General features: G+C 38.2%; 2 protein-coding genes across 3 annotated transcripts in view; both read left to right on the top strand.

The window, feature by feature from the left end:
- Positions 1-19,040, top strand: part of LOC107085903 (zinc finger protein 37 homolog) — a 25,045-nt gene extending 6,005 nt beyond the window's left edge. The window contains exons 2-5 of one of the 2 annotated variants that reach the window (XM_015376541.1): positions 4,058-4,061; positions 12,635-12,811; positions 15,493-15,612; positions 16,489-19,040. In XM_015376541.1, coding sequence (XP_015232027.1) covers positions 12,655-12,811; positions 15,493-15,612; positions 16,489-17,492 — 1,281 coding nt within the window. In that variant the 5' untranslated portion in view covers positions 4,058-4,061; positions 12,635-12,654 and the 3' untranslated portion in view covers positions 17,493-19,040. The remainder of the gene's footprint in view (positions 1-4,057; positions 4,062-12,634; positions 12,812-15,492; positions 15,613-16,488) is intronic. The other variant, XM_015376542.1, reaches the window with a different exon arrangement.
- LOC107085902 (gastrula zinc finger protein XlCGF57.1-like) lies at positions 6,205-8,151 on the top strand. The gene has a single exon (XM_015376540.1). It carries the CDS (start codon positions 6,311-6,313, stop codon positions 8,000-8,002), a length of 1,692 nt encoding a protein of 563 aa, XP_015232026.1. The 5' UTR covers positions 6,205-6,310; the 3' UTR covers positions 8,003-8,151.
- Positions 19,041-26,232: the final 7,192 nt, after the last annotated feature.

The raw sequence follows: 26,232 nt of genomic DNA, 5'->3' as shown, positions 1-26,232 counted from the left end.
ATTTTTGTGACACCAATGGGAAATGCTAACAGCGCTAGAATGTCTAGTTTTAATTCTGCATTTATCCACAAAAATAAAGCAAAATAAAATTTTTTTTAGGATGTCCATAGACTAGAACTGGACCCTAGAGCCTCCCGGTACCCAAAGCTAAGCAGGTATGGACCAGAACAACCAGAACCGAAGGCCCAGAAGTCCGGATCCTTTATCCGAGCACCTGAGGTTTGGACTCAGGAAGGTGTTTTTGTTCCTCTGCTCTGAAAGGAACCAGTAATGACCACTGAACTGGAATATTTGGTAGCATGATCAATATTTGGTGAAGAGAGGAGGAGAAATGGTCTAGAAAGCTGTTCTAAACGAAATTTATCTATATATCTGTGTATACAAAATAAAATAAATCTAAGTCTAATTTTCTCATGGTGAATTTCTGAAGCTTTTTCTTGCTCAGTTGTTCCTGAAGGTTCTGAGTGTTTTTATTCTCTATCAAAGTGACACTATCATCAGAAAGACCATAAAAACATTTAGTTTCCAAGTATTCTGGACTCTGTGTTTTTGCTTAAATTTAATTAGCAAGAAAACAAATTACTTTAAAATATTTTATATTGAAATAAAAAAAGTGAATCAGTGGTTCAGTAAAGCTAAACCAGAAATTCCCAGCCAGGATTTAATATAAATCTTTTCTGAATTACTGCCTGCAGTTCAGGGAAGCTAATATTCTCCCCTATGTGTTGTTTGGGTTTTATACCAGAGAGTTTCAGCCATTTGCTGCATTTTTTAAACTTTAGTTTAATTCTAATAATTTTTTTGTCTGTAGTCCTGGTTAGACATCAATGTGTCTGTAGTGTGATGATGCTGGAAGGATGTCTGGATTCAGCACAGCAGTCCAGAGCTCCTTTCCCACCCTGGATAGTGTTTTTAGACTTGAAGAAGATGCTATGCACTTCTCCTGTCTTGTTGGCTCCTGCTATAAATAAGCCTTTTAAACTTCAGGTTGATGCCAGTCATGTTGGTGAAGTGGGAGTCCTTTTTCAAATAGATGACTTTTCAATTGAAAGACCTGTGATAATATTTATTTTTTTTCAAGGACAATTAGGCGTGGGAGGAGTGCTTGTTCAAATCCTGTCCGACGTTAATAGTTTTCTCAAAACTCCTTAATGCAGCTTTAGTGTTTGGTTGAAAATAATATTAGTTTTTTTTTCTAGCAGTGAACTGAGCACTAATTTCAGCAGGTTTATTTTTTTGTCATAAATCTTTTTATCTGTGTCTTAGATTCACAGAGTGAGGCGCAGCGTGACATTTCGCTGCAGCTCCTCCAAACCCAGCAGCCAGCTGCCATGTTGCTCTCTTAGAGCATGATGATCATGATGGGGATGATCTTGCTCAGAGATGTCCTTTAACCTACTGCTAACGTCGGTTGTCCAGAAGGGGCTCAGCCTCCGCCGTCACCTTGCAGGCAAATCAACGTAGACCACGCCCACTGAGCCGATTCCAAGGCCACAGGTGAGCTCTTGTTCTTCCACATTGAGAAGCATTTCCACAGCAACTCTGCTCTGTTCTATAAACAGACACCTTTGTTTTCATTCCTTTCATTTTTTCATTCTTTTCTATGGTATAACCCTGGCCTAAATATACCCCCTGCTCCCCTCCATGAAAAAAAGGACTCAAAAAGATCCTCACTTTACATCAATTTGTATCAAAGTCTCCACCTTAATGGACAGGTCTGCTGATGCTGGACCAGGAATCAACCTGGAGTCAAATGATCAATCAGCAAGAAAAACAAAAACCTGGAAACAGATTAAGAGACAAAACTAAGAGAAACAAAACAAACAAAAAAAAAGGAGGAAATGAACATGTACACCCTGAGGATGAATTTAAAAACAAAGTCATCTGTTCATCTCCTGTCATTCCAAGCAGAAAGGTCCAGAAGAAACAAAACATTCTTATCCAGTTCTGCTTAGATGGAACCAAGGAGCAGAACCTTTCGGCGCTGGTCCTGCTACCATCTTAAAGATGAGGCGAAGAACTAATAAGAGAAATAGAGATTTTATTTTTTTCACAGCAAGGACTGGACAATTATTATTAATAAATGGCAATCATTTTTTTCATATCAATCAGCCAAATCCAAGAACTCACCATAGCAACCACCTTAGAAACTGGGAAATTGCTCTCGTCTGGAAGAAGCTAAAGAAACTTTGTTTTGTTTTTTATCAATTAATTTCTGTAATGACACAGTAGGGGTATAACGGTTCAAAAAATCCACTGTTTGGTTCGGTTCACGGTTTCGTGGTCACGGTGTTCGGTTCGGTATATGTTGTTTGTTAGCCTGACATGTTGGTCGTGTTGCTGTTAGCATAAACAAAATGTGTTGCACAATGCTTGCACACTGTTGCACTTTTATCCACAACTTTCTTTCCGCTGTCATCGTAGGTCACTCTAAATGCAAAGTGGTCCCATACAGCAGACCTATAGAGTGCTGCTGGCGAGTCTTCCAACGGTTTTCATAAACCGTTCCATCCTTATGACACAGAGATGTACACAGCATTACGTTGCTCTCAAGACTATAGTGGGCTTTTTTCTGAATGGCCTAAAAAGAAGTCTAAAGTCTCGAAGACCGATTTGGAAGAGAAAACAATTCAGTTTCTAACGGGAAGAGAGATGTGGTTGCAAAGTAAAACACATCCACTTTGGTGGAAATACTAAATAAAATCTGTCAGTTAAAAGGGAAAACCATCAGGTTTGTTCTGCTTGGAATCACACTTTCATGTATATAGCAAGCGGGGCAGACTGGGATGTAAACAATCAACAAAAACAATTCAATAGGCAGAATACTTTACATGTAATAGGAGTTCAGAAGAACAAAAATTGGATAAAGTGAAGTAGTGATCCGCTTTGAGCCTTCCAAAAAAAGAAAGAAAACAGAACAAAGTGGGAATGACTCCCCTCTATGAAAAAAAATACTTCGACAAACTTCACTAATCTCTCTCTGCCTCACCCAGCATCCTACCTATTTAATCCACACCACTGCCTTTACTGCCTAGTTTTCATTTTCTTTAAACATATTTCCCATTATATTTTCAATCTGATAAAGATTGTCTATCTGCTCTAGTAGGAGCATGCTGCAGCAGGCTGGTAATGAAGTCAGGGTTTGCTTTGTAGTCCTAATTGCTGCTTTTTTTGTAGTTATTTTTTTTAATAAAAAAAATAAATAATAATCAGACCCAGTCAAAGTCAGGATATTGCTTCAATCTGTGGGGCACTGGGACAGAAGTGAAAAAATAATCTGCACAAATGGGGATTTGCTCACTCTGTCTAGAAACGGCTCTCTATTAACTGCATGCAGTGCAGTTCGTGGGACCCCCAATCTGGATTCTAATAGTCTGGGATAGCTCGTCTGTACATTATTGTTGAATGTTTTTAGTCATTTATACCATGTTGGGTCTAAAGTACGTACTGTAGGTCCACAACAGTTTGGTTAATACATGTTCTCATGATTATTTTTTGCCATATATATACAGGCTACAGGCTATAAAAAGCTCAAGATGTGCATATGTCAGCTGGGCTGTACAAGCCCTCAGATTTAAAAGCTTAAACAAGTCTCTTATAACTCATCTTTATAGAGGTCGAAAACATGCTATTTCAATGCCTACCATTGTGAAAATGTTTACATGTCCAGTGACCATCATTCCCGTCTCCTCGTTATCTCCATTGACTCCATCTTCCCTTCGTTTTCCTACTGCGACCAGGTGTCAGGCTCAAAAATAAGAGGCAGCAGTTGCAGAACCTGTTCACTGACTGGATTCTATTTTTCATTGGTTGAAATAAGCTCACTTGACAAAGATTCAGAAATATTTTCTATTGCTATCCATTTCACTGTTTATATCCATCATGTTGGCTAGCCATTGTCCTGGAGTGACGTCACACTTCTGGGTTTAGAATGGGCAGAAAAACTTAACCAGAAAAAATAAGGCTTTTCTTTAAGCATCTATGGATCTGTCCATAACCGCCCGGCTTCATAGATGAGCACCCCTCCTCATTTTGTTATTTGATGAAGCTTAAACAGGATCGCTATTTTGCTATATCCATTTTCTGTCCTCCTGAACTCCTATCATGTGTAAAGTATTCTTTTTTTTTTTTTAATGTTTCATTTTGTCCGGCCTACTTTATATTCGCTGTGCGACTCCAAAACTAACTGTATTTCCTTTTTGATTGACAGATTTATTTAGTGTTTTCCCCCAAAGCGGATGTGTTTTACTTTGTAACCGCAACTTTCTGCCTGTCAGTGCCATGAAATTGCTGCGTAGTCGGACTAAAATAGACCTGTGGTCTATCTCAGTTTGAGCTACGCAAACCCACTTGCAGAAAATTGTGTCGGCTCTGTTAATCCCTACTGACAATGAGCGTGACCACCTCATCCAACAGGATTTTCTGTCAGATCGGATGCAAAATCGGATTTGGTGTGTTCAGGGCTTAAGTTGATTTTGAAACTAACTGCATAGAGGGCCATTGTGGGTGGTTCTGGAATAGAAGCTGCCCTGAGCCTCAGGACTCCCAGCTTTCTGTCCTCTGTAGGGATGATCAGATGGACCCCAAAAGGAGCTCTTCTGGATGAACCAATAATATTCGATCTCACCCAAATCTGACTTTCCCAGTAGTGATCCAGCCCTCTTCTTTATATGCATTCCCTTTCATCCTATTTAAAGACATTAGAGTTTGTAGTTCACCAGTTAAGTTCCACATGAATCTTATGAATGAACAGTTCGGCTTCAGTCACCAACAACTTAGTTGTTAGAAATCCATTTTTATGCTTTTATTCTGTTTTATTTCCTGGTCAAGATAGAGGAAGGAGAGTTTAGCAGCTTCATTTTGGCAGAGAGGCCCCAATCCGTGGCTGGTATGAGTCCTTAGGAATGATTCTTTGGATAAAACCTGTTAATTAGGCTAAAATTAGATCTGGATGGTATCCGAGAATCTTAAGACTACAAGGTTTAATGATCATTTTAATTTGAATAAATCAAAATTTTTTGATCTGCTTTCATTGTCCCTGTGACCTGAGTGCTGCAGGTTTCTACTGGCCTTACTCACTCACAGATCTGCTGATGCTGAAGCCAGGTGTATAGAGCAGCCTTAGATAATGCAACATCTTTAACACAATGAAATAAAAAAGAAGAAGCTGAATAGAACCGCTCAGCTTGGAGTTGTTGCTCTGGGAGAGACTTTTGGGTCGAAGGTTCTGTTGTGTTGAGCAATGAGCTGAAGCCTTGATCTCTTTTTATGGCTAACTTCTAAATTTGACATTTATTGTGCTAAAATGCTTTCATATTCTGTTTTATTTTTTCATAATTTTGGTTTTGCTCAGGTTGCATGTGAAATCAAACAGTACAGAATTTAGAATTTAACTAGCCTAGAATACTGTGAGTAGACCAGGTCAATTTCTGGGTCCTTCATTTTACTTCTACTTCAGTAATCAAATATTGTTGCTCTCCTTAACACCATGATTAAGCATTTTCAATTATTATCGCTGTAATAATTTCCTTCAAGGACTAAATCGCCTGAAATACTAAATGGTTGAGCCTGTACCAGTAAAACCTCAGGACAAAAAAATTAATGATTGACGGAAAAATAAAAAAATCTTTCAATTTATAATAGTGAAACACACTATCAGTTGTTTATATTGTCAATGGTAAATTTATATATACAGCAAATTTAACGCAGCTACTTCTGTCCAAAGGGATGCACAAAGCGAGCAACACAAAAATGTGAAATACACAAGATCAAATAACAATAATAACACAAAGTGGCTTAATGGTCAGATACATTTGCAGATCTTTTGCACAACAAGAAAACCAAATGTTATACTAACTAAAAATTGACACAAGGCGCAGCAGACACGCAAAAAAAAAAAAAAAAAAAACTGTAAGCGATTCAAAATTGAAATTAGGCAACATCAGGGTGGCGGGACCAGGATGCAGAGAAAAATATTGACCTACATAAGATTTGAATAGATTTAAGACAGTAACTTATATGCCAACATGATCCTCAAGACATAAAAGCAACATTTTGTGATTGATATGCTGATGGATTTATTGAAACATAATTTTTGTGAAACTAATATGATTAAAAAATCTCAAAATTTCGATTTGCCTTTTATAAATTTATTTAATATTTAATATTTGTTGAAACCTTTGTGTTCTTTGTCTCCTCAGACCTCCGCCAGTATTTTTATTTTATAAATTTTTTTTTTTTACTCAAGAGATTTCTCTAAAACCCAGAGAGGAAATCCATCTGAACCAGAAGAAACAAAAACCCTCACCAGATGGACGAACAGGAGGATCCACATCTTCCAAATATCAAAGGGGAACAGGAGGAACTTCTGAATAAACAGCTAGAAAATGAACAACGTGCTGAGGATGTAAGGATAAAAGAGGAACTTGACCAATACTGCACCAGTCGGGATGAAGTCCAGCTCGTATTGAAGGAGGAAACGGACACATTGGTTATGAATCCTGCTTGTGAAGATGGAGACATCAGGAAGCCAGAACCACATAGACACATACCCCAGAACTCTCTTGGGGCTGAAGACCAGGAAAAGGGACGAAAAAGAAAAAAGGCAGGACTGTGTAAAAGTCCCAAAACAAGGTCAAAGAGGACATGTCAGAAATCCAGAGCACAAACTGACGTTGCACATGGTTCCAAGAATAAAAAGCGTAAAACGTTTCACATCCAAACAGGACAAAACTTGTTTTCCTGTAAAGTTTGTGGGAAGAGTTTCACCCAGAGTAGCCATTTAAATAATCACATGAGATCTCATGCCAGTAAGACACAGCATCCATGTGAAGTCTGTGGTAAGTTTCTAAACGACAAAGGCAGTTTAACTGTTCACATGAGAATTCACACAGGTGAGAAGCCCTTCACATGTCCCACCTGTGGGAAAAGTTTTGGTGCACGAAGCAGCTTCATTGCCCATATGAGAACTCACACGGGTGAGAAGCCATTTCCCTGTCCGAGCTGTAAGAAATGCTTCATTGTAAAAAGTCATTTAATAACTCATATGAGAATCCACACAGGGGAGAAACCTTTCCAGTGTATTACCTGTGGGAAGAGTTTTGGAGCGAAAAGTAATTTAAATACTCACATGCGAACTCACACAGGAGAAAAACCTTTTTCATGCATTAGCTGTGGGAAAAGTTTCAGTGTTAGGAGTCACCTGATCACTCACTTGAGAACACACACAGGTGAGAAACCATACCCCTGTTCTTACTGTGGAAGAAATTTTAGTTTGCGAAGCCACTTGAATGTTCATATGAGTACACACACAGGTGAAAAACCTTTTCCATGTGCCGCATGTGGGAAAAGCTTTAGAGTAAGGAGCAGTTTGACCATTCACATGAGAACGCACACTGACGAGAAGCTGCACAGTTGTGAAGTGTGTTGTAAAGGTTTTACTCAGAGTAGCCGTCTGGCTTCTCACATGAAGATTCACACAGGTGAGAGACCTTTTACATGTCTGAAATGTGGGAAAGGTTTCAGTACAAAATCATATCTGAATACACACATGAGAACTCACACAAAAGAGAAATCCTACCTGTGTGTAAGCTGTGGAAATAGTTTCAGTCGAAAAAGCAATTTAAACAGACACATGAGGACTCACACTGGCGAGAAACCATATGATTGTGAAGTATGTGGGAAATCCTTTGGCTGCAGCGGCAGCTTGACTGTTCATATGAGGTCTCACACTGGTGAGAAACCCTTCCCATGCGTAACCTGTGGGAAAAGTTTCAGTGTGAGAAGTTATCTGATAATTCACATGAGAACTCACACAGGTGAGAAGCCGTTCCCATGTGTTACTTGCCGAAAGAGCTTCCTATTGAGGAGCCATTTAACTCGTCACATGAGGGTTCACACCGGTGAGAAGCCGTTCCTTTGTACAACCTGTGGAAAAGGTTTCAGTGTCAGGTGTCACATGATGGCTCACATGAAAACTCATAAAAGTGAAAAGGGTCTCTGATGAGTGGGCTGTGGGAAAGTAGTTCAAAGTAGTAGGACTATTAACCCTTTAAAGCCCGATCCAAGAATAAAACAAAACAGAAAATTACTTTTTTTTGGTTAGAAGTCCTTATTTGGTCTTTTAACAAAATATGTAAAAAGAAAAAAAACAGCAATACATTTGATATTAATAATTTATTACTATGCGATAAGTCAAGATTATTTTTTGTGTAGTCTTCTGCCCTCTGTTATCAGGTATATCTGATTGTGTACAATAGGATTTTGAGCAAAGTTTTTACCATTAAATTATGCAAAAGGTGTCAGACGCAAAACATTTCAGAAAACGTTTGTATCAAATATGATACATTTGGCATTACAGGGTTAAGCACACTATTAGGAAGTATAGGATAGACTTTCAGTACTGATGTAAAATCTCAAAGCAACTAAAGTCATCTCTTTTGTGACCTCTGACTTGGACAAATGAAATATGTTGGCTTCTTGACTAAAATGTAACCTTGTGAGGTTTGTAGTGATCTGGAAAGCAAAACCACATTAAAAATAATTTCTGTAAATAGTTTGCTGTTTGGTTTTTCTAAAGTATTTGTAATCAAAAACCTTCACCTTAGTCTCTTTGTTATTCTGTATTATTTTTCTAGGGTTGTACGAATACATCTGTTCCTATGTCCTTTAAGGGCCTGATTCATTAAAGTATAAGGTTCAGGTACTGTTTATGTTCCCTATTACCTGCCTGACCTCAGCATGAGATTCAGACAGGGTCCTTGGATGAATATAATGTTGCGTGAAAAAAGGTATTCAACTATGCAGTCCAGTTAAATAAACAAGGTCAATGGATTTCACTCAGTCTACACTTTATTTATTTGCAAAGAAAGAGAACAAGACGTTATGATGTCCAGCCCTGTTCTGACTAGACAAATTTTGTCTCACTAACTTAGTCTGGGAAAGCTGTGAAGGTTGGAGCACAGGTAATCAAAACAAATTACACTTCGAGGAAACAGTAAAAATTTAGGAATAAACACTGAGAAATAACCTGGTTTGTTATGGGAATGGTTGTTTCATTCCCCAAACAATTCTTCTCACTCAGACATTGTGGGGCATTGCAGGTGTAAAAGCTTGAGTAAACACTTTTATAAGTAAGAAAATAGAAATAAGAACTCATTAATCAATATATGTAATGGAATTAATATGAAACAATTTAAAATTTCCAAACGAACACACCAATAGGATTTAGCGGATACATTTAATCTGCTGTCATTTTTCACCTTAAGATATAGAGCAAGTAGTAGTGTAGTTCAAGAAGCAGGTTTACTGAAAACTAACTTTTCTAAACTTGAAATCAGTGAAACTCTGAGTTTTCACAAAGAGTGTTTACTCATCCTCAGTTTCTGTTGCTGTAGTAACGCTCCCTAGAGCTAACCTGGTCAGGAGCAGTTTTTATTCAGGAGACTCCGTGTTCTCTATCTCTGCTTTCCTTGGAGCCAAACACTTTTATTTCCTGATATGGTCAGAGTTTTTTTCATACTTTTGTGCATACAATTAAAAATAAATAATTCACGGAGTATGTTAGACACAGTAGGTTTTACAAAATAACATAGCATTTATTTTTGATGAGGATCATATTAAAGAATGATTGGCATTAATTTACAGAGAATGAATGCCTAACTTTCGTATTCAGAAAATATTTTTATGTACCATTTCACCTTGTAATCCATTACATTCATCCATGACCTTATCCATCATCACATTTGCAGCATTACACAGACCTATTTAACAGAGTTTGATATCAGTGGGAGAACATTGGTGTGTGTAAAACAGCATTATAGAAAATAAAAATGCACAGTTAAACAGCACCAGTCCCATAGAATGGCTTCAGGGGTTTTCTCCTCTAGCTTCTAGTAGGCTTCTCATGGCTGATTAATATACAGCTTGTCACTGAAATTGCCAAACATTTTATTTACCTACTTTATAGATCTAATCTAGGACGGCCTTACGTAAACATATCACCACAATGATTGACAATTAGGAGGACTACTTATTTTGATGATCCACCTGGAAACAGAACATCCTCCACTATACCTTTAGGTTATTTTTTTAATTGTTTTTTATGTAACCTTTATTTAACCAGAAAGTCCCATTGAGATTCAGAATCTCTTTTTCAAGAGAGACCTGGCCAAGGTAGCAGCCAAACCACAGGAAGTTCATACATATTTACAACATATTACATTTTTCATAATAATAATAATAATAATTAAAAAAAATAAAATCAGAGCAGTATGTTAAAACACATTGAGCATCTCAAGAAAAACAAGCATATATCTCCATCACTACATTCTTCATGGTTGCTTTAAATTAATTAATGGACATGAGAGTTTCTAATTTGAGCTCTTTCTGGAGGTTATTCCATCCCCAAGGTGCAGAGTAGGAGAATGCAGTTTTTCCCAACTTAGTTGAAGCTCGGGGTACATTAAAAAGTAACCACTGAGAGGAGCGCAACTGATAACTACCAGAATTCACAGAGAGGAGGTTACAGAGGTACAGTGGGAGTTTACCAAGTAAGTACTAAGTTATGTGTAATAATGTGAAATGGCACAGGGTTAAAGGAAAGCAAAGACACCTGCTGAAAATCTCAGTAATTAGAAAGCAATCTCAGGCAGCATTTGATACTGTTGATCACTGGATTCTACTAGATTGGGTCAGCCTTTCTGGTGTTGTGCTGGACTGGTTTAAATCCTACCTGAAGGACAGGGACTTCTATTTGTTAGTAGGGATGTTTAAATCAGAGACCAGAAAACTTACATCTCCTACTCAACATCTACATGCTCCCTTCAGCTCAGATTATTGCAAACATGATTCACTATGATAACTATACAGAAAACACGTAGCTTTACATCACAATGTCACCAGGTTACTATGAACCCATCACAGTGTTGGCTAGATGCTTAGAACCACAGGCGCAACTTTCTGAAGGACTGGTGTGGACGTGTCAAAACAAATAATCTCTGCCAAAGGTAACAGAGTTGAGTGTAGCTAACTGTGTTCAGAGCGTTTTGAGTCTGTTTTTTTTTTTCCTTTGTCGCGCTGCTCCGGTGTCCCGCCTCTTTGTATAACATAATCAGATCTGTCGCTTTGAGACATTTGATTTGCAGTCGAATTTCACAGACGTAAAGAGTAGCCACTACTCAGTGAATATTAACCGGCAGCTACTTCAACGTTTAAGTAAAAGTTAGAAGATGGGTTGGTTAAAAAAATTAGAGATCCTGCCATGGAACAATATGTTTGTTAAACATACGGAGCTTTTTCAGCCAAAAACGGCAACAGATTGTACGTTTATACAAGTTAGTATTATAATGCAAGAAGCTTGAGAAAACTGTATTTTTCTTCTTTACTAGTTAAAAAAAAAGCTGGGCTTCTCAGAAGACCATGACTCCAAGTTACAGGTTAAAATAAACACATGTTTTCTTATTATACAGACAGAATCAGACTGCAGAGCTTCTACATATCAGGAAATTTGGTTTCTGGCACCATCATATTAGTAAACTGGTTCATAAATCTGTTTTAAACAGAGCACAGAGAAGTATAAGTTTAGTTTTGAGGCGCAGCTAAAGCATCTTAACTGCTCTGGCTGCGCAGTGGAAAAAGTGGGTCTGATGCGCGTTGGGCGGAGCTACCCTATCTTTTCTTTGCCTGTAACAATAGCTACATTTGCTGTGATCAGGGGGTAAAAAGTAGTTTGAATCTATTTTGAAGTGAGAAAGTCCACCCAAAAACATTGTCAGCGCAGTCAGTTCACCCAGATTACCATCCTGCCTTCAAATATTCTGTCAGAGCCGCTCAGAACCCTGTCACTAGTGCACTGTCACTAGGAATCCCATTCAATAGCAGCCTCGGGCCCAGTCGCCTCTTCAAGGTTTGCTGCGGCAGCTAGAAGGCATTTTTCATGTATGTAATCCAAACTGCAGGTACCAGGATAATAAAAGTGAACGTTTTGCCAGCAGATTTCGGATTCTTAAGTTAATCTAGGTGTTAAACTGTTTCAGAGAACTGATCATAGCGCTCTGCATCATCAGCACTGTTCCTGCTGCTCTAGATGCGCTGCAGACAGCATGACTTCATGTGTTTTCAAGGGGTGGTCTGAAGGGAGAGGCATGGTTGTGCATGTTCAAAAGTATAGCTCGCTGGAACCGTTTTTCCAAGATCTCCTCGAGCACCTGTTAACTGAGGTATCATTAGGTTTTATGGTCCAACTGTTTTATTTCATTTGCTTTAATACCTGATTCTAACGTTGTTGTTTTTTTATCTTTACTTGCTTTTATTTTGCTTCTATTTTACTGTTTCATTAATGCACAGCACTTTGAATTATCTCTGTACTGAATTGTGCTATATAAACGTGACATGCCTTGCCTTGTTTGTCCAACCATCTGAGACAGAAAATAACATTTAATACCGATATATACAAAGACAATAAGCTGTTAATATTGCACATATGTTGTTTATTTGTGTTTTTGAGAGGAACTCTAATTTCATGTTTCGACCGGACCCTTTCCGTGAAACACCCGGAGGAAGTAAACAAACAAGCTGTTAGCAGTTTTAGCTTCTTTGTTAGCATCCCCCTGATGTTCGGTGTGGTGGGATCCAGTCTGAGTCTGCGCAGCAACAATGTGTTCAGTTCAGCCTCTGAGAGAGTTTATCAGACAGAGACTAACTGCTGCTGCTGAAGAAATCTTCTCAGAGGTGGAAAAAACCATCATCCAGTACGAGGAGGAGATCGACCGTCAGCGCAGCTGGAGACCTCGAACCAAACAGAACCAAGCAGGTAGGTCCACATTTGGATTCTCAGGGACTGGGAAACCGAGTCAGGGAGGGGAGCTGATTTTTGGTCTAATAAATGCCCCAGAACAATAACCCCGATAAACAAGAAGGCTCCTCATCAATGCTCCAGTTTGTTCCACCTGTATGGATCTGGATTTTATAGGATTCGTACCGGTCTTTGCTCAAGTTTTCTTAAAAGTCGACATTTAGCTTTTGAAGAAGTCCTGAGATAATTATAAATGACCTGAACTTCTATGTTCAAATTTAGGAAAATCAGATCTCCCAGTTTAAGGTCCAATATGGCTGCCATCAGATGTACAAAACAAAAAGAAATGTCCGGAATAAAACTTTTGTTTTAATTTTCTGGACATTATACTGTTAGATTAACGCTCTCTGTGTTTTGTTCCGTTTTTCTTTTTGCTGGACTCTGTATGAAATCAATACTATAGAGAAAGTCATTGTTCCCAGCTGGTCTGCAGTGACACAGACTGGGTACGCTCGATTTTCTGCCTAGTGCAGAACAACATGCGCCGCCTGGGCGGGGTTTGATTTTTGTGAAAATGAATTATTGTTTTTAAATGCAGAGGCAGTTTGTTTCTAAAGGTTATTTCCATATTGGTCTCTCCTCTCAATCCAACCTGTAATTTAAAAGTTTTGGTTTTCCATCTTCCATCATGATCTACATACAGTTCAAACAACCAAGGATTGTAGGTTTAAAATAAAAAACAAGAAACAACCTCAATCAAATGAAAAGGAACGTATCAAAGAGGATAACTTCAGAAAGTTCAGGTGTTGAGTTGTTTGTAAAGAAGACTTTATTTTTTTTTTCTTTTCTTTTTGTTCCTCATAGGTTGTTTCCTACATTAATTTTTCCTTTTCTGCTCAACATCTCATTCCTCTCTAAGTTGGATAAGTTTACATCTTTGTCAACTTAGCCAAATCCTCTTTCTTTAATTTTTTAAATCCCTTTTCATAAAGGGAGGGCTTTTTCATTTCTTCTCTTAATGTGTCAAAGATCTGACAATGCTTTGTTTTTTGTGGTAAAAAAAAAATGCTTTGGCAGATCGACTGTTTAGGAATCCTTATGAACGCTCCACACCTGCCTTGGAGGGTTGCACTTTCCCCTTGCAGGTAGTCTATGTTCATCTGCATTGCAGACATGGTATGAAGCAGGCGGTCTCCTTGGATAACAATACATATATGTTATTTAAAGGTGCATAGTGACGTTATATGACTTCTGATTTGTACACAAGTAGCTTGTAAACAGTGGTGTCAAAAGTACAGACTTTTCTTACTTAAGTAGAAGTATAGATACTGCAGTTTAAAAACACACTGGTAAAAGTTGATGTATCAACTTGACCTCTTTACTCAAGTAAAAGTGAAAAAGTATGTGCTCAAAAAACTACTTAAAGTATAAAGTAACCTTAAAAAAAACTGCCAGGTGCCACTATATGAACAGAAAGCTTACTTTTTTGACTATTTGGAAAAATTCTTTGAGATAGGGCCAAGGATGAGGGAGGTCTTGTTGGTCTCCATCTCCCGATACGCTCTTGCCTGCGTTAGACCTTTTAGACATTTCAACATCTTTTTCTGAATCCGACATTGTAGCATGGCAGAGACAATTCACGTTTGGAGTTTGAAGAACACCTGATTGCTTCTGATGATTTCCTTTAGCTAACCAATGAGTGTTTGCGTTATATGACTCATCCATTTACACTAGTTTTCAGTAGATGTGGATGGCTGCAATGATCTGCATTGGATGGCGCACATGACGGGACATATATATTTATAAACATAAACCGAAGCCAAGATTAACGAGGAGGGTTTGTTTTAAAAATGTAAGGAATAGAAAGTACAGATACTTGTGTGAAAATGTAATGAGTAGAAGTCAGAAGTAGGAAGAAAAATAAGTAATGGAGTAAAGTATAGATACCTAAAAAGTGTACTTAAGTACAGTAACAAAGTATTTGTACTTCATTACTTGACACCTCTGCTCGTAAACAAAGTTTTTCTGAAAGGTTATTGTGTCTCACTGTTATTTTTTTGTTTATTATGTTTTATTTTTGTTGAATTTGTTAGTAAATAAAAAAATCCCTTTCTTTATATTTACCGTAAAAAAACAAAAACAAAAAAAAAACAACGTGAGCAGAGATATGTCATTACAAATAATTGGCAAACAAACTAAAGCAAAAGAGGTAACTGAGAGTGGAACTCCCAGTGGAGATGAAAAAATGAAGCAGAACTGTCCAAGAAGAGTTAAAAGAGAAGAATAATCTACTGTATTTGATTCGAGGGGCAATAAGATTGATGCAGCGTTTGGAAGAAGAACAGCTAAAGCTGCTGAGGCCTTTAGTTAAGGGGTTAATGAGTAAACATCCTTATTATTATACTATTGAGAGTGATCCTATGATTCAGTTTCAGTCTAAATAAAAACAATATTATATGTTGATTATTGGTTTGACTGAAATAAACAGACCTGGGAGCAGTTTCATTTCTGGTCTCGTTAACATTGGACTCAGTAGATAATGGCAATTTTATGCATTTAATTTGGGTTCATTCTAATGTAAACGTTTTAGCTTATGACTTATCTTTATTGATGTAATTGAAATATATCGTACCTTTATGCTGTGTACTGTATGCATTTGGTAGGAACATGAATATTCTTTCTCCATGATCTTGTGACAGGAGGCTGTGGGGAGAATTCGCTTGAACGTGGAGACGCTGTAGATGAAATCCATCCTCCAACACGGCACGCTGTCGCTTTCCCACCAGGCACTGCAGGACGGTCGGCTCGGTCGGACTCTGGTAAGTAGCCGCCTCAGTTGTCACCGTCTAACTTTCTGATAGTTCACAGCAAAGATAGGAGTCGGTGGTGTTGGTTTCCAAATGAAGTCAATTTTATTTATTCATAATTTAAATTATTTTTAAAATTTAAAGATTTGAGTGAGTTTGAAATTGCACAGTATTCTGTAGCATATGCTTTACATTATTTTAACATTTTCACTTTTAATTCTGAACAGCAAGGTCCCTCAGGAAAGCTCCCCTAGCACAACAGCAGAGCAGAGGGTCAAAGACGAGGCTCTAATCCTGTGTCCACTGGTGTTTAATCATGTTGGCCGTGCGCCGTCCTTAGCATGATAAAATACCATCACAGCCTGCACGTTGCAGACTGGTCATGATTTTAATTAACTTTCAATTACCCCTGTAAAAGCAGTTGCACACACTCCTGAATATTCTTCTTCGATTGCTATTTGGTGGCTTCTTTTAGCGGGCTGTGCATCAGAAAATGTAGGAAGCTTTAGATTTATTTGAACCAATCCAGATAATTTGAACTTGAGGTATATCGATTTATTTTTAGTAGGTATTGGCTTTGCCCTTTAAGGCTATCACTAGTTAGTTTGTCAATTTGTGAGCAGTTCAGCTTTTAAAACCCTAGTCCACAACCACCTGCTGTGCGGGTGCCACCCCAGTCAGTCAGCAGGGCAATCACTTTAGTTTTCTTCAGTGAAGAACACTGACTTTGAGAGAACTGACTGACAGCTGCTCTCCTCCAGATGGAGGACACAGAGACAGGTGCATCAACAGCCTTTGCTAAGAGCTCCCTGATGTAGGCAACCATCCTGCTTCCATTGTTTCTTATCAATATTTTGATATAATTTTTCTGTTTTTCTTTTATTCCAGGTCTTCGCTATGATCATCTCTGTGAGGATGACAGCTGCAATGAGCAGCAGCTCTTTACCCGCAGGGTCCAGGAGGAATTGGGAGCTCTACAAGAAGAACTGCAACTTCCAGAGATTAAAAAGAAGAAAAGGAAACAACCACAAGCTCCAGAGGTTAAAGAAGAACATGAAGAACTATCTATCAGTCAGGACGCTGAGCAGCTGCTTCTGAAGAAGGAGACAGAAACACTAATGGTGACCGTTGATTATGAGGAAACTGGCAACAGTGAACCAGAACCAAATGGTGAACAACTTCTCCCTCAGAGATCTCCGAAAGCTGAGAATCAAGAGTCGGGATCGAGCAGGTCTGAAGAGCCAGAAACAAACCGTCCATCAATAGAGAGTCAATCTGACCAAAATACAAACAAAACTTTATTCAAATGTGATTTCTGTGATAAAGAATTTAGGTTTCAATATGCAATGAGAAGGCATCGGAAAATCCATACAGGGGAAAAGCCATTCTCATGCAAAACATGTGGGAAGAGTTTCATCAGAAAGTTTGCTTTACTGACCCACATGAGGGTCCACACCGGGGAGAAGCCGTACTCATGCACCATCTGTGGTAAATGTTTCCGATGCAGCAGCGACTTGTCGAAGCACACAAACATCCACTCCAGTGAGAAACCATATTCCTGTGAAACCTGTCTAAAGAGCTTCACTACGAAGCGCAGCTTGATCCTTCACAGAAGATGTCATTCTGAGGAAAGGCCCTACTTCTGTCCCACATGTCACAAAGGTTTCAGGAGAAGCGACAACCTTTCAGTCCACATGAGAACTCACATGGATGAGAAGCTGTTCACGTGTGAGTTTTGTGGCAAAAGTTTTAATCAAAACGTGCATCTGGTGATCCACAGGAGAACACACACAGGGGAGAGCCCGTACCCCTGCAACCAGTGTGAGAAAAGATTTAAAAACAGATCAGCTTTGAACAGCCACCTCAGACTGCACACTGAAAACCCACTTTAGAGCTTCATAATTCTAATTATGATAATTAATAATTAGAATTAATGATTCTTATCATTTTCAGGAAGGAGCAGCTTTCTCCCTTGTTCAGAACAGGAGTTCTGGTGATTGGTGCAATTAGATTTTCTAAAAGGAAGTTTTTTATTATCTTTAACTTTTTGTGTCCTTTAAGTTTTTCTGTGGAGGTGAAAAGCGAAAATCTGCATGAACAAACTTGTCTTTGTCTGTATGGTGACTAGGGGAGCTATAGGAGGGCTATTTTCCTACCTTCTCTGCTTACTCTGCCTGCAGCTGATGCTAAGCTAGCTAACCTGTAGCTGAATGTTTGAACTCAAGAGTAGGCTATTTTTGCCCTGTCCCAATAGTCACACTCCCGACCTTGTGTCCCACTGTTGCAGATTCCCGCTGAGGGTTTGCAGTATCTAGGGTATCCTGATTCTCTAGAGCGCTCTGTTGTGATGCCCCCTACGCCTAATTGGTCCACACCAGATTAAGGCACACTTCAAAACAGACTTCAGTGAAGTGTACCCACAATTCATTGCTGCTGACATTTTTGAAATAAACAGCAGAAATGTGGGGATTTTCACCAGCCCAGCTCCAGTGCTTGTTACAAAAAAAATAAGTTCTTCAAATGTAAAGATTGAGATTATTGACTTTGTACTGCACTCTACATATGGGAATAGCATGGAGATTTTGCTCTGTATTCAACGAGTAAAAAACAAAGCAGCCACATATCTGGGGCCATTGCTTTAGAATCTATAAAGGCTCATATTGTACATGTAAAACCACGCTACCACGTTCTTAAAATGTACACTATAATTGGCGTATGTCAAATTCACTCATTTTCACGGTCGGATGAGAGGACTTTCATGCTGTACCATTTCAACAGATTTTCATGCTTGTAACCTGTCTACTCTAACCCTTTAGTGCACTTCCACCAGGTTTACACTTCAGAGGAGTGTAGGGTGTAGTGTGAGTATTGAGACAAGGACATTGTGGCCTAATCCCCAACCGCTTCCTAAGCACTAACCCTTAACCAGCCACCCCTCATGGTCCCACCAATCATCCAGCACACATGCTGTGCCTTCTCTTGTCCTTATAGTGAAAAAATAAAATAAAACTACAGGGTTTGGGATGACCCTCAATCTGGTGCACCCTCTGTGGGAACACGCAAACTGAGGGTTAGTGTTTAGCGATAATGTTTAAGGGGGGATTGTGATTGGGCCTGTTTTTTTTTTTTTTTTTTTACTTAACTGTTAGATTTATCGGAGCCGTAATTACGTTCCGCACACAAAAAACCTGCAGGGCAGGGTTTGACATGCGTCAGGATGTATGAAATAAATGGTGCATGAAAATGTTGTTCGTCATGCAAACTTTTAACTGACAATAATAAATTAAAAACTGATGATGTGATTCCATTTGTTTGTTTTTGACTCAAGGACTCTTGTACCTGATGCTTTTTCATGAGTTTGAGCTTTTATGATTTAAACCTGAAAGATGACACTGATTCACATTTAGCTTCAAATATTAAATGTAACACACCATAATAAATGAGGGAAACAACCTCAATCTGATCTGAACTGTAATTATTCATCTGTTTGTCACATTTATGAGAGTAAACCAAGAGTAAGAAAAAAAAACCCTCATATTTCAGATCAGCGGTTAATTAATACATGTTTTCGGCTTCAAAGGTAATGTAGATCATTTGAAGAATTTAAAATGGACCTACTTCTCATAGTCTTCCTAACAGAAAATATTAGGCTGTGATGGATTTTAAACAGCAGGCGTTTGGACCTGTAACACCTTTTAAAATCACACTAGTTGAGTTGACAACATTTTTTTTAGTCACTGCTGTCACTTTGCTGTAATTCATTTAAATGTCCTTCATGGCGTAGACCATGCTTCTCCGTGACAGCCCTGTTACCATGGTTATTTTGGCAGGTGTTGCAAGGTATTTATACCTCCTTGTGAGTTGGGGACCAGGTGGTGAAAGCAATTCCTGCAATTGAATCTGACTCGCCACAGATTAGGATGTTCAAAGGAGAGGTGAGCAACACCAGGATCTTGTTTTTATGCTGCAGGTTTCCTCATTTCTCCCAGCTTTAATCTGAAACCTTCACTCTTTGTCCACGCAAGGTCTCTGGTCTGACCTCCCTCACCCTGGTCTCTGTGTGGGAAACGTTTAAGGATGAAAAAATGCCAAAAATGTCTTAACAAACACATACGGGATCCTCTGATTAATGGATAATTTATTTAATTTGCATATAAACTAAGCATAACTAGCGAGTTGATTTCTACCATTTAGCATCAAGATCGGGCTGCAGCTATAAGTTTGATTCAAATGGCTGCATCAGATTTAAAGTTCCTAATGATCCTCAACTGTTACTCCTACATCAGAAAGTAAATGTTCATATTATTTTAAACACGGCTGGATGCTGGTTTTGCATTTGAATTATGAATTTATCAAATCAAATGAAAAACAAAATGCATGGAAGCTTTAAAAACCTCTATAAAGATGCCCTGAAGAGTATCATTTACATTTCCAATGTAATTGTTACTTTAAAATTTCTACAAAGGAAAATTATCAGAATGTTATTTATGATAACATCCTATACTAATAAACATAATTATCAGAAGTTAAATATACATTAACTTTAAACTTTACATTTACATCCTATCAAAATAATAACAGCTCTTTTAAAACAAAAACAGCTGTATCTATGTGCACATGAAAAGAAAAGAGGTTTAGGATTGTGAAAATATATTCCTATTAGGTTTTACTAAAACTTTATGAAGGGACAGATTATTTTTATACTCCACGTGAGAATTTGTTTTTTATTCATGTAAATGTTTAATGACAAAACATGTATTTTTGTTGTGGCTGCTTTAGGCTGCTCATGAGTGATCGTGATTTATAAATGTCTTTTAATGGTTGTAATTTCATTTGAATATAAAAATGTAAACTTTTTAAATATCGACAGAGATTTTAATACAGGCTGCAGGAGGCTACCCAATATACTTCAGCTGTCCAGGATACAGTATAAACAACTGGAGGCCATTTCATTTTATAGTTATCATTTAGAGAAAAAAAATGTTTTTCAATTCTTATATATATATATTAAAAGATTCATTTAATTTTTTGGGGATGGTAGAAAGAAGGAAATTCCCACAGACTCTGTACTGATGCTACCTGCCTGTCCCTTAACACAATATTATGTTGCTCAGTTCCTGAGCTACTGATGTTAAAGATTTAAAGTAGATCATTTGTTAATCATTTTCTAGTTTTTATTTCCACTTAGTTCAAATAATAGGTTTTCAAGGTTCAGCTTAAAAAAATGCTTTCAAACCTGGATTTAGCAACTTTTGCTGAAGATTCTTGGTGTTTATTTGTCTGGAACTTAGAGGCTTCAACCTTGAAGCAGAATCCCACTAACAATGGCGTTAATTCCTCACCAAGACAAAGGAACCGTTCCAGGGGCCAGGCTCAGGAAAAGGAAGGTTTGGCTGCTGCCTAGATCAGGTCCTATGAGGGAGTATGGGAGAGACTAGGAACAAGAACTTGGACAAAAACTTAAGGATTTTGAATAATGCCTGAAACTCCTCATGGAGCGGGATCCTGGACTCCGGAGTTCCCCTCCTTCCAGATGTCCCCTGCTGACAGGGGACATCTAGGAGGAGGGGAACTGTACTGAAAGGTTCTTCTGGTTTTGGGTTGTGTTGTTTAATTACACTGTTAAAGGCAATCAGATGAATTTTGGTTCCAGGAACTACTTTTCGATTATTGACCCAGATGTAGAAAGTTTTCAGGATGATCAGAACCAAATCATTGAACTTGGTTCAGGTCACAGTTTTATGGTTTTAATGGTCAAGGGTTTGCAGAGCGATTCTTTTTAATATAGGTCTGCATTATTTTGAGGCAAAGTTTTATGGTGGAATCAGGAGGATCAGGCCTCAGATTAAAAAAGACTTTCTGTTTCATTTTTAACTACTTCCTTTTTTCTGGGCTGTTCTTGGTTTTTTTCTTGTAACTATGGAGTAAAAATAAAGCAAATGAGTCAGAAAGCGGATCGTAGTCTGTCAAAACATCACAGCATTACATCATTGGTTCATATCAGTGAAATTATTTCTTCACACACAGAGAGAAAATATACAGACTTAAACCCAAGAACAGGTCAAAAAACAATGTATGTTTACGGTTCTGTTCATTATCTAAACTCCCTTTTGCACAAATAACTGTACTTTCAATTATATATCTTGAGAATATAAGCTCTCTGATAATATTTAAGATGCAGCTGGGGAAGCTCCTACTTTACTCCTGGAGGTATTTATTTGCCCCAAATGTTGCTGGTCTCCATCTGCTTGAACAGAAATAAAACATTCTTCAATAGGCTCCTGTTCTAATATAACATTCATTTGATTAAAAATGATCAAAGTGCAACAGATAGTTAAGGCAGAAGGTAGATAATCTCTTTCTCTTTTCCCCACAAAGGTTAAAAGTGGAAATGAACATGAGAAAAAAAAGCAAGACAGTTAATGAAAAAGTATGTTAAGGTAAAAAGTGACAAATGTTCAAGGTAAAAGAACCGCGTCTGGTGTACAGGACGATGGGAAAACTGTAGGGCTGCATAGTAGTGCAGTTGTAGCCCTGCTGCCTTGTGTCATACTCTGTGGTTTAGGTGCAGGTCTGTTTTTACTTTCTCTCCTTCCTCTGCAGGGCTGGATGGGCAGGTGCGTTCAATCAGAGCTAATTACCACCCTTCATAAGGAGCTGGAACCAGGAGGAGGGTGTCAGATACTGTAGGAAGTAAGAAAGAGAAAGGAAAAAAAAAATGGTTCAAAATCTAAAAATGGAAAGAATACAATTTGATTTAAAAGAAATACTTAGAAAAAACTCAAGAGATAAGTGTTATGTAATTGTTTTTCATTATCTTAGATTAATAAATGTAATTGAGAGGATCTGAATCTTATTGTGGTTTTGTTGATATTGTTTTTGTAATTTGATTGTGACTTGTTTGTTTAGTATAAATTATTAGCCATTCTAATCCACACTCCATACCAGTTGGTGGCGGTAATGCACCATTTCGTTGCGTGCCAACTGTCAAAAAATTCCATAAAGAAGAACAAGAAGTAGGGCGTCAGTTTGTTTATGCTTCAGCGTGGTACTGACCATCTCCTTGTTTATCCCTAACCTGACCTCGTTCTTGTCGTTTCCTCCTAGAAAGCCATCCAGTGAAAGACCTGGAAACCCACGCCTTGGATCAGAGTTAAAAAAAAAAATAAAAAAAAACTCCTGGAAACCGTCTTGTACCAGAGAAGAACCCTGGATCCTTCTGTCAGCCCTCCTGCCTGCAGTTGTCTGCCTGTCCACCCTCCAAGAAACCAACACAGAGAGAGGATCTGGATCTGCACCAACAACCCGGACAACTGAAATGCACTTCTTCCCCCAGACCAAGCCCAAGCCCCCACCTCAGTGAGTTCATCATCCAAACATCATTTTCACAAATCCCAAAGCTCAAGTTTTTCACTATCCTCCCCATCTTTCCCAGCAGAGCTCACAAGACCCCCGACCAGCTGAAATTCAATCTTGTTCATTTCCATTCTTTCAATAAACTTTTCAATTATACCAACTGTTTCAGTTATTGCTCCCATTCAGATTCACACGTTCAAAATATTACATCTTGCTGGAAGAAGGTTCTGGGTTTGATTCCCGGCCTGGGTCTATTTGCATGGAGTCTGTTGTTCCTGAGCATTCTTTCCGGGTACTCCAGCTTCCTCCCACAGTCCAAAAACATGACTGTTAGGTTAATTCGTTTCTCTAAATCCTCCTTAGGAGTGAGTGTGTGCGTGAATGGTTGTTTGTCTCTGTGTTGCCCTGCAATGGACTGTTTTTTTTTTCCTGTCCAGGGTGCCCTTTCACCCATTGACTGCTGGAGATGGGCACCAACACCCTTCGCGACCCCAGCAGGGATGCGCGAGATGGAAAATGGATGGATGGATCTAAAACTGTAGGGAACATGGTTCTAGAAAGAATTACTTCAGATTCAAGGCATTTCTGTGGCTATTTTGCTCTTCAAACACATTTTTAATTTACTTCCCTCCATCCATGGCCTATGAAAGTTTATAGTCTCAAAAAGAGCACCTAATGTATCTGCAGACTCTGCCTGGAATGATGGTCTGATTGTTTCTGATGGCAGAAACAGTCGGACACCGAGACGGTTTCTGTCACCAGGGTGACTCTCTGAACTCGATGACTCTGAGTAGTCACACACTTTTCTGGACAAATGGTTTTTGAATAATAACCACCTGTCATTTTCCCTGTTCAGCAATCTTTCTATGTGTTGTGGTTGAAGTTTGAACCGTTAATGATTTTGATTATGAAAACTGAGGTTAATTCCTTGTTAGTTCACACAGAACCATTGAGTTGGATCTGTGCTGGTCTCTGTGCTGGTCTCTGTGACCAGGTCTCTGTCCCCTTCAGCTGCAGCTGGTTATTCTGTGATTTCCAGACCATTTCCTCAGTTCTTCACAGCTGATCCAAGGTGTGGTTTGAGAAATGTCTCTAGTTCCTCTTTAGTTTAATTCCCAGGAATTTTTCTGTTATTACTGTAAGTGGTCAGTGGAAAGATCTCTTTCTATACAGAATGTGACTCAGATCTTCCAAGGTCATAGTCATAGTCAATATTTAGTCAGTGTAGGTCAGAGGTTCTTCTTTTCTCCTTTACAGTTCTCCTTTACAGTAAGAACAGATTTTACGGGAAATAATGAAAATATTTAAGTCAGAAAATTATAAATCTCTATTTTTACTCACATATGATCTTTCTACAAATATAAAATCTGATAAACTTTTGTTTATTAGTAACTGTGACCTTTTTGGTGTAAATACGCTACTGAAACATTTTAACAGAAAATATTTAGTTACCTTCGGCTACTGCAATCTGGCTTTGGCATCACATTGCTCCAAATTAGTTTATGTCATGACGGAAAAAAATTTTCCCCAAATTGTTACAAACTGTCAGTACTTTCTATATTTAATTAGGATAAATAATCTGTTTTTCACTGGAACGCCTTTTACAAATTTCCAAAACTTGTAATCTTAAATGGCTTTACAAATTCAGTTATCAGATCATCCAGTCAGATTGATTAAAAGTTTTCTTTTGAAGGAAACTATTCAGCGGCAGTTGAGAGGAAAACCTCCTCCTTCAATGCAAGACCCCCGGACCAGAACCAGACTCAGTGTGAATGTATTTCTGCCTAGGCTGAGTGGGTGTTTAACAAGACAGAAGCACTGATACCAGATTACCTCCCATGTTAAAGAAAAGTTGGAGGTTAGTCACAGTAGCGCCTATAGTGGCTTCATCTAGATAAATAAGGACTGAAGAGAAGCACAGCTTAACAGATGTCTCAGTATTCAAGTCTACAAGAGCAAAGAGAAAAGAAAAATTACCAGAGGTGTCACGTAGCAAAGTACAAATACTTCGTTACTGTCCTTAATTAGACTTTTTAGGTATCTATACTTTACTCTATTACTTATTTTTCTTCCTACTTCTGACTTCTACTCATTACATTTTCACACAAGTATCTGTACTTTCTATTCCTTACATTTTTAAAACAAATGTTACTCGTTAGTCTTGGCTTTGGTTTAATGTTTATAAATATTTTTTTCACGTCATGTGCACCATCCAATGCAGATCATTGGCACCATCCACATCTAGTGAAAACTAGTGTAATTGGATGAGTCATATAACGCAAACACTCATTGGTTAGCTAAAGAAAATCATCAGAAGTGAGCAGGTGTTCTTCAAACTGCAAACGTGAATTATCTATGTCATGCTACAATGTAGGATTCAGGAAAAGATGTTGAAATGTCTGAAAGGTCGGACACAGGTGAGAGGGTATCAGGAGACGGAGAAAAACAAGACCTCCCTCATCCTTGGCCCTATCTCAAAGAATTTTTCGAAATAGTCGATAAATTGAGCTTTCAGTTCATATAGTGGCAACTGGCTGTTTTTTTTTAAAGGTTACTTTATACTTTTATAGTTTAAGATTTTTTTTGGAGCACATACTTTTTCACTTTTACTTGAGTAAAGAGGTCAAGTTGATACTTAAACCACAGTATCTATAGTTCTACTTAAGTAACAAATGTGTGTATGTTTGACACCACTGGTTATAACATAGTTAAACACTAAAAGACAGCCTAGTGGCTTTTCAATAGAAGGAGATATAAACCACCTGCAGCAGCATCTCTGATATCAGACGGAGCTTGGTTATTTAGGCCTATATATGTGAGTAGGAGGATTTTAAATTCTATTCTGGATTTAGCAGGAAGCCAATGAAGAGAAGCCAGGATAGGAGAGATATGATCTCTCTTTTTAATTTCCATCAGTACCCTGGTTGCAGCATTTTGGATCAGCTGAAGGCTTTTAACTACAGTTTGTGGATTTCCTGATAGTAAAGAATTACAATAGTCCAGCCTTGAAGTGACAAATACATGGACTAGTTTCTCAGCATCAACCCTGGATAAGACATTTATAATTTTGCAGGAACAAAAGAAATTCTAAAAACTTTAATAATGGATATAAATGATAAGCCCTGATTAAGAAATAACAGCAATATGTTTTAGTATAAGATACCTATTTAATGCCATCCAGATGAAGTCATTGACCAATTTCTATCCAGTCTGAATAGATGGATGGATGGATGGATGGATGGATGGATGGATGGATGGATGGATGGATGGATGGAT

This window comes from Cyprinodon variegatus, unplaced genomic scaffold, assembly GCF_000732505.1.
Source record: "Cyprinodon variegatus isolate N-32 unplaced genomic scaffold, C_variegatus-1.0 Scaffold136, whole genome shotgun sequence".
NCBI lineage: Eukaryota > Metazoa > Chordata > Actinopteri > Cyprinodontiformes > Cyprinodontidae > Cyprinodon > Cyprinodon variegatus.
Note: the sequence above shows the minus strand (reverse complement) of the source record. Positions and strands in the feature narration are given on the sequence as shown.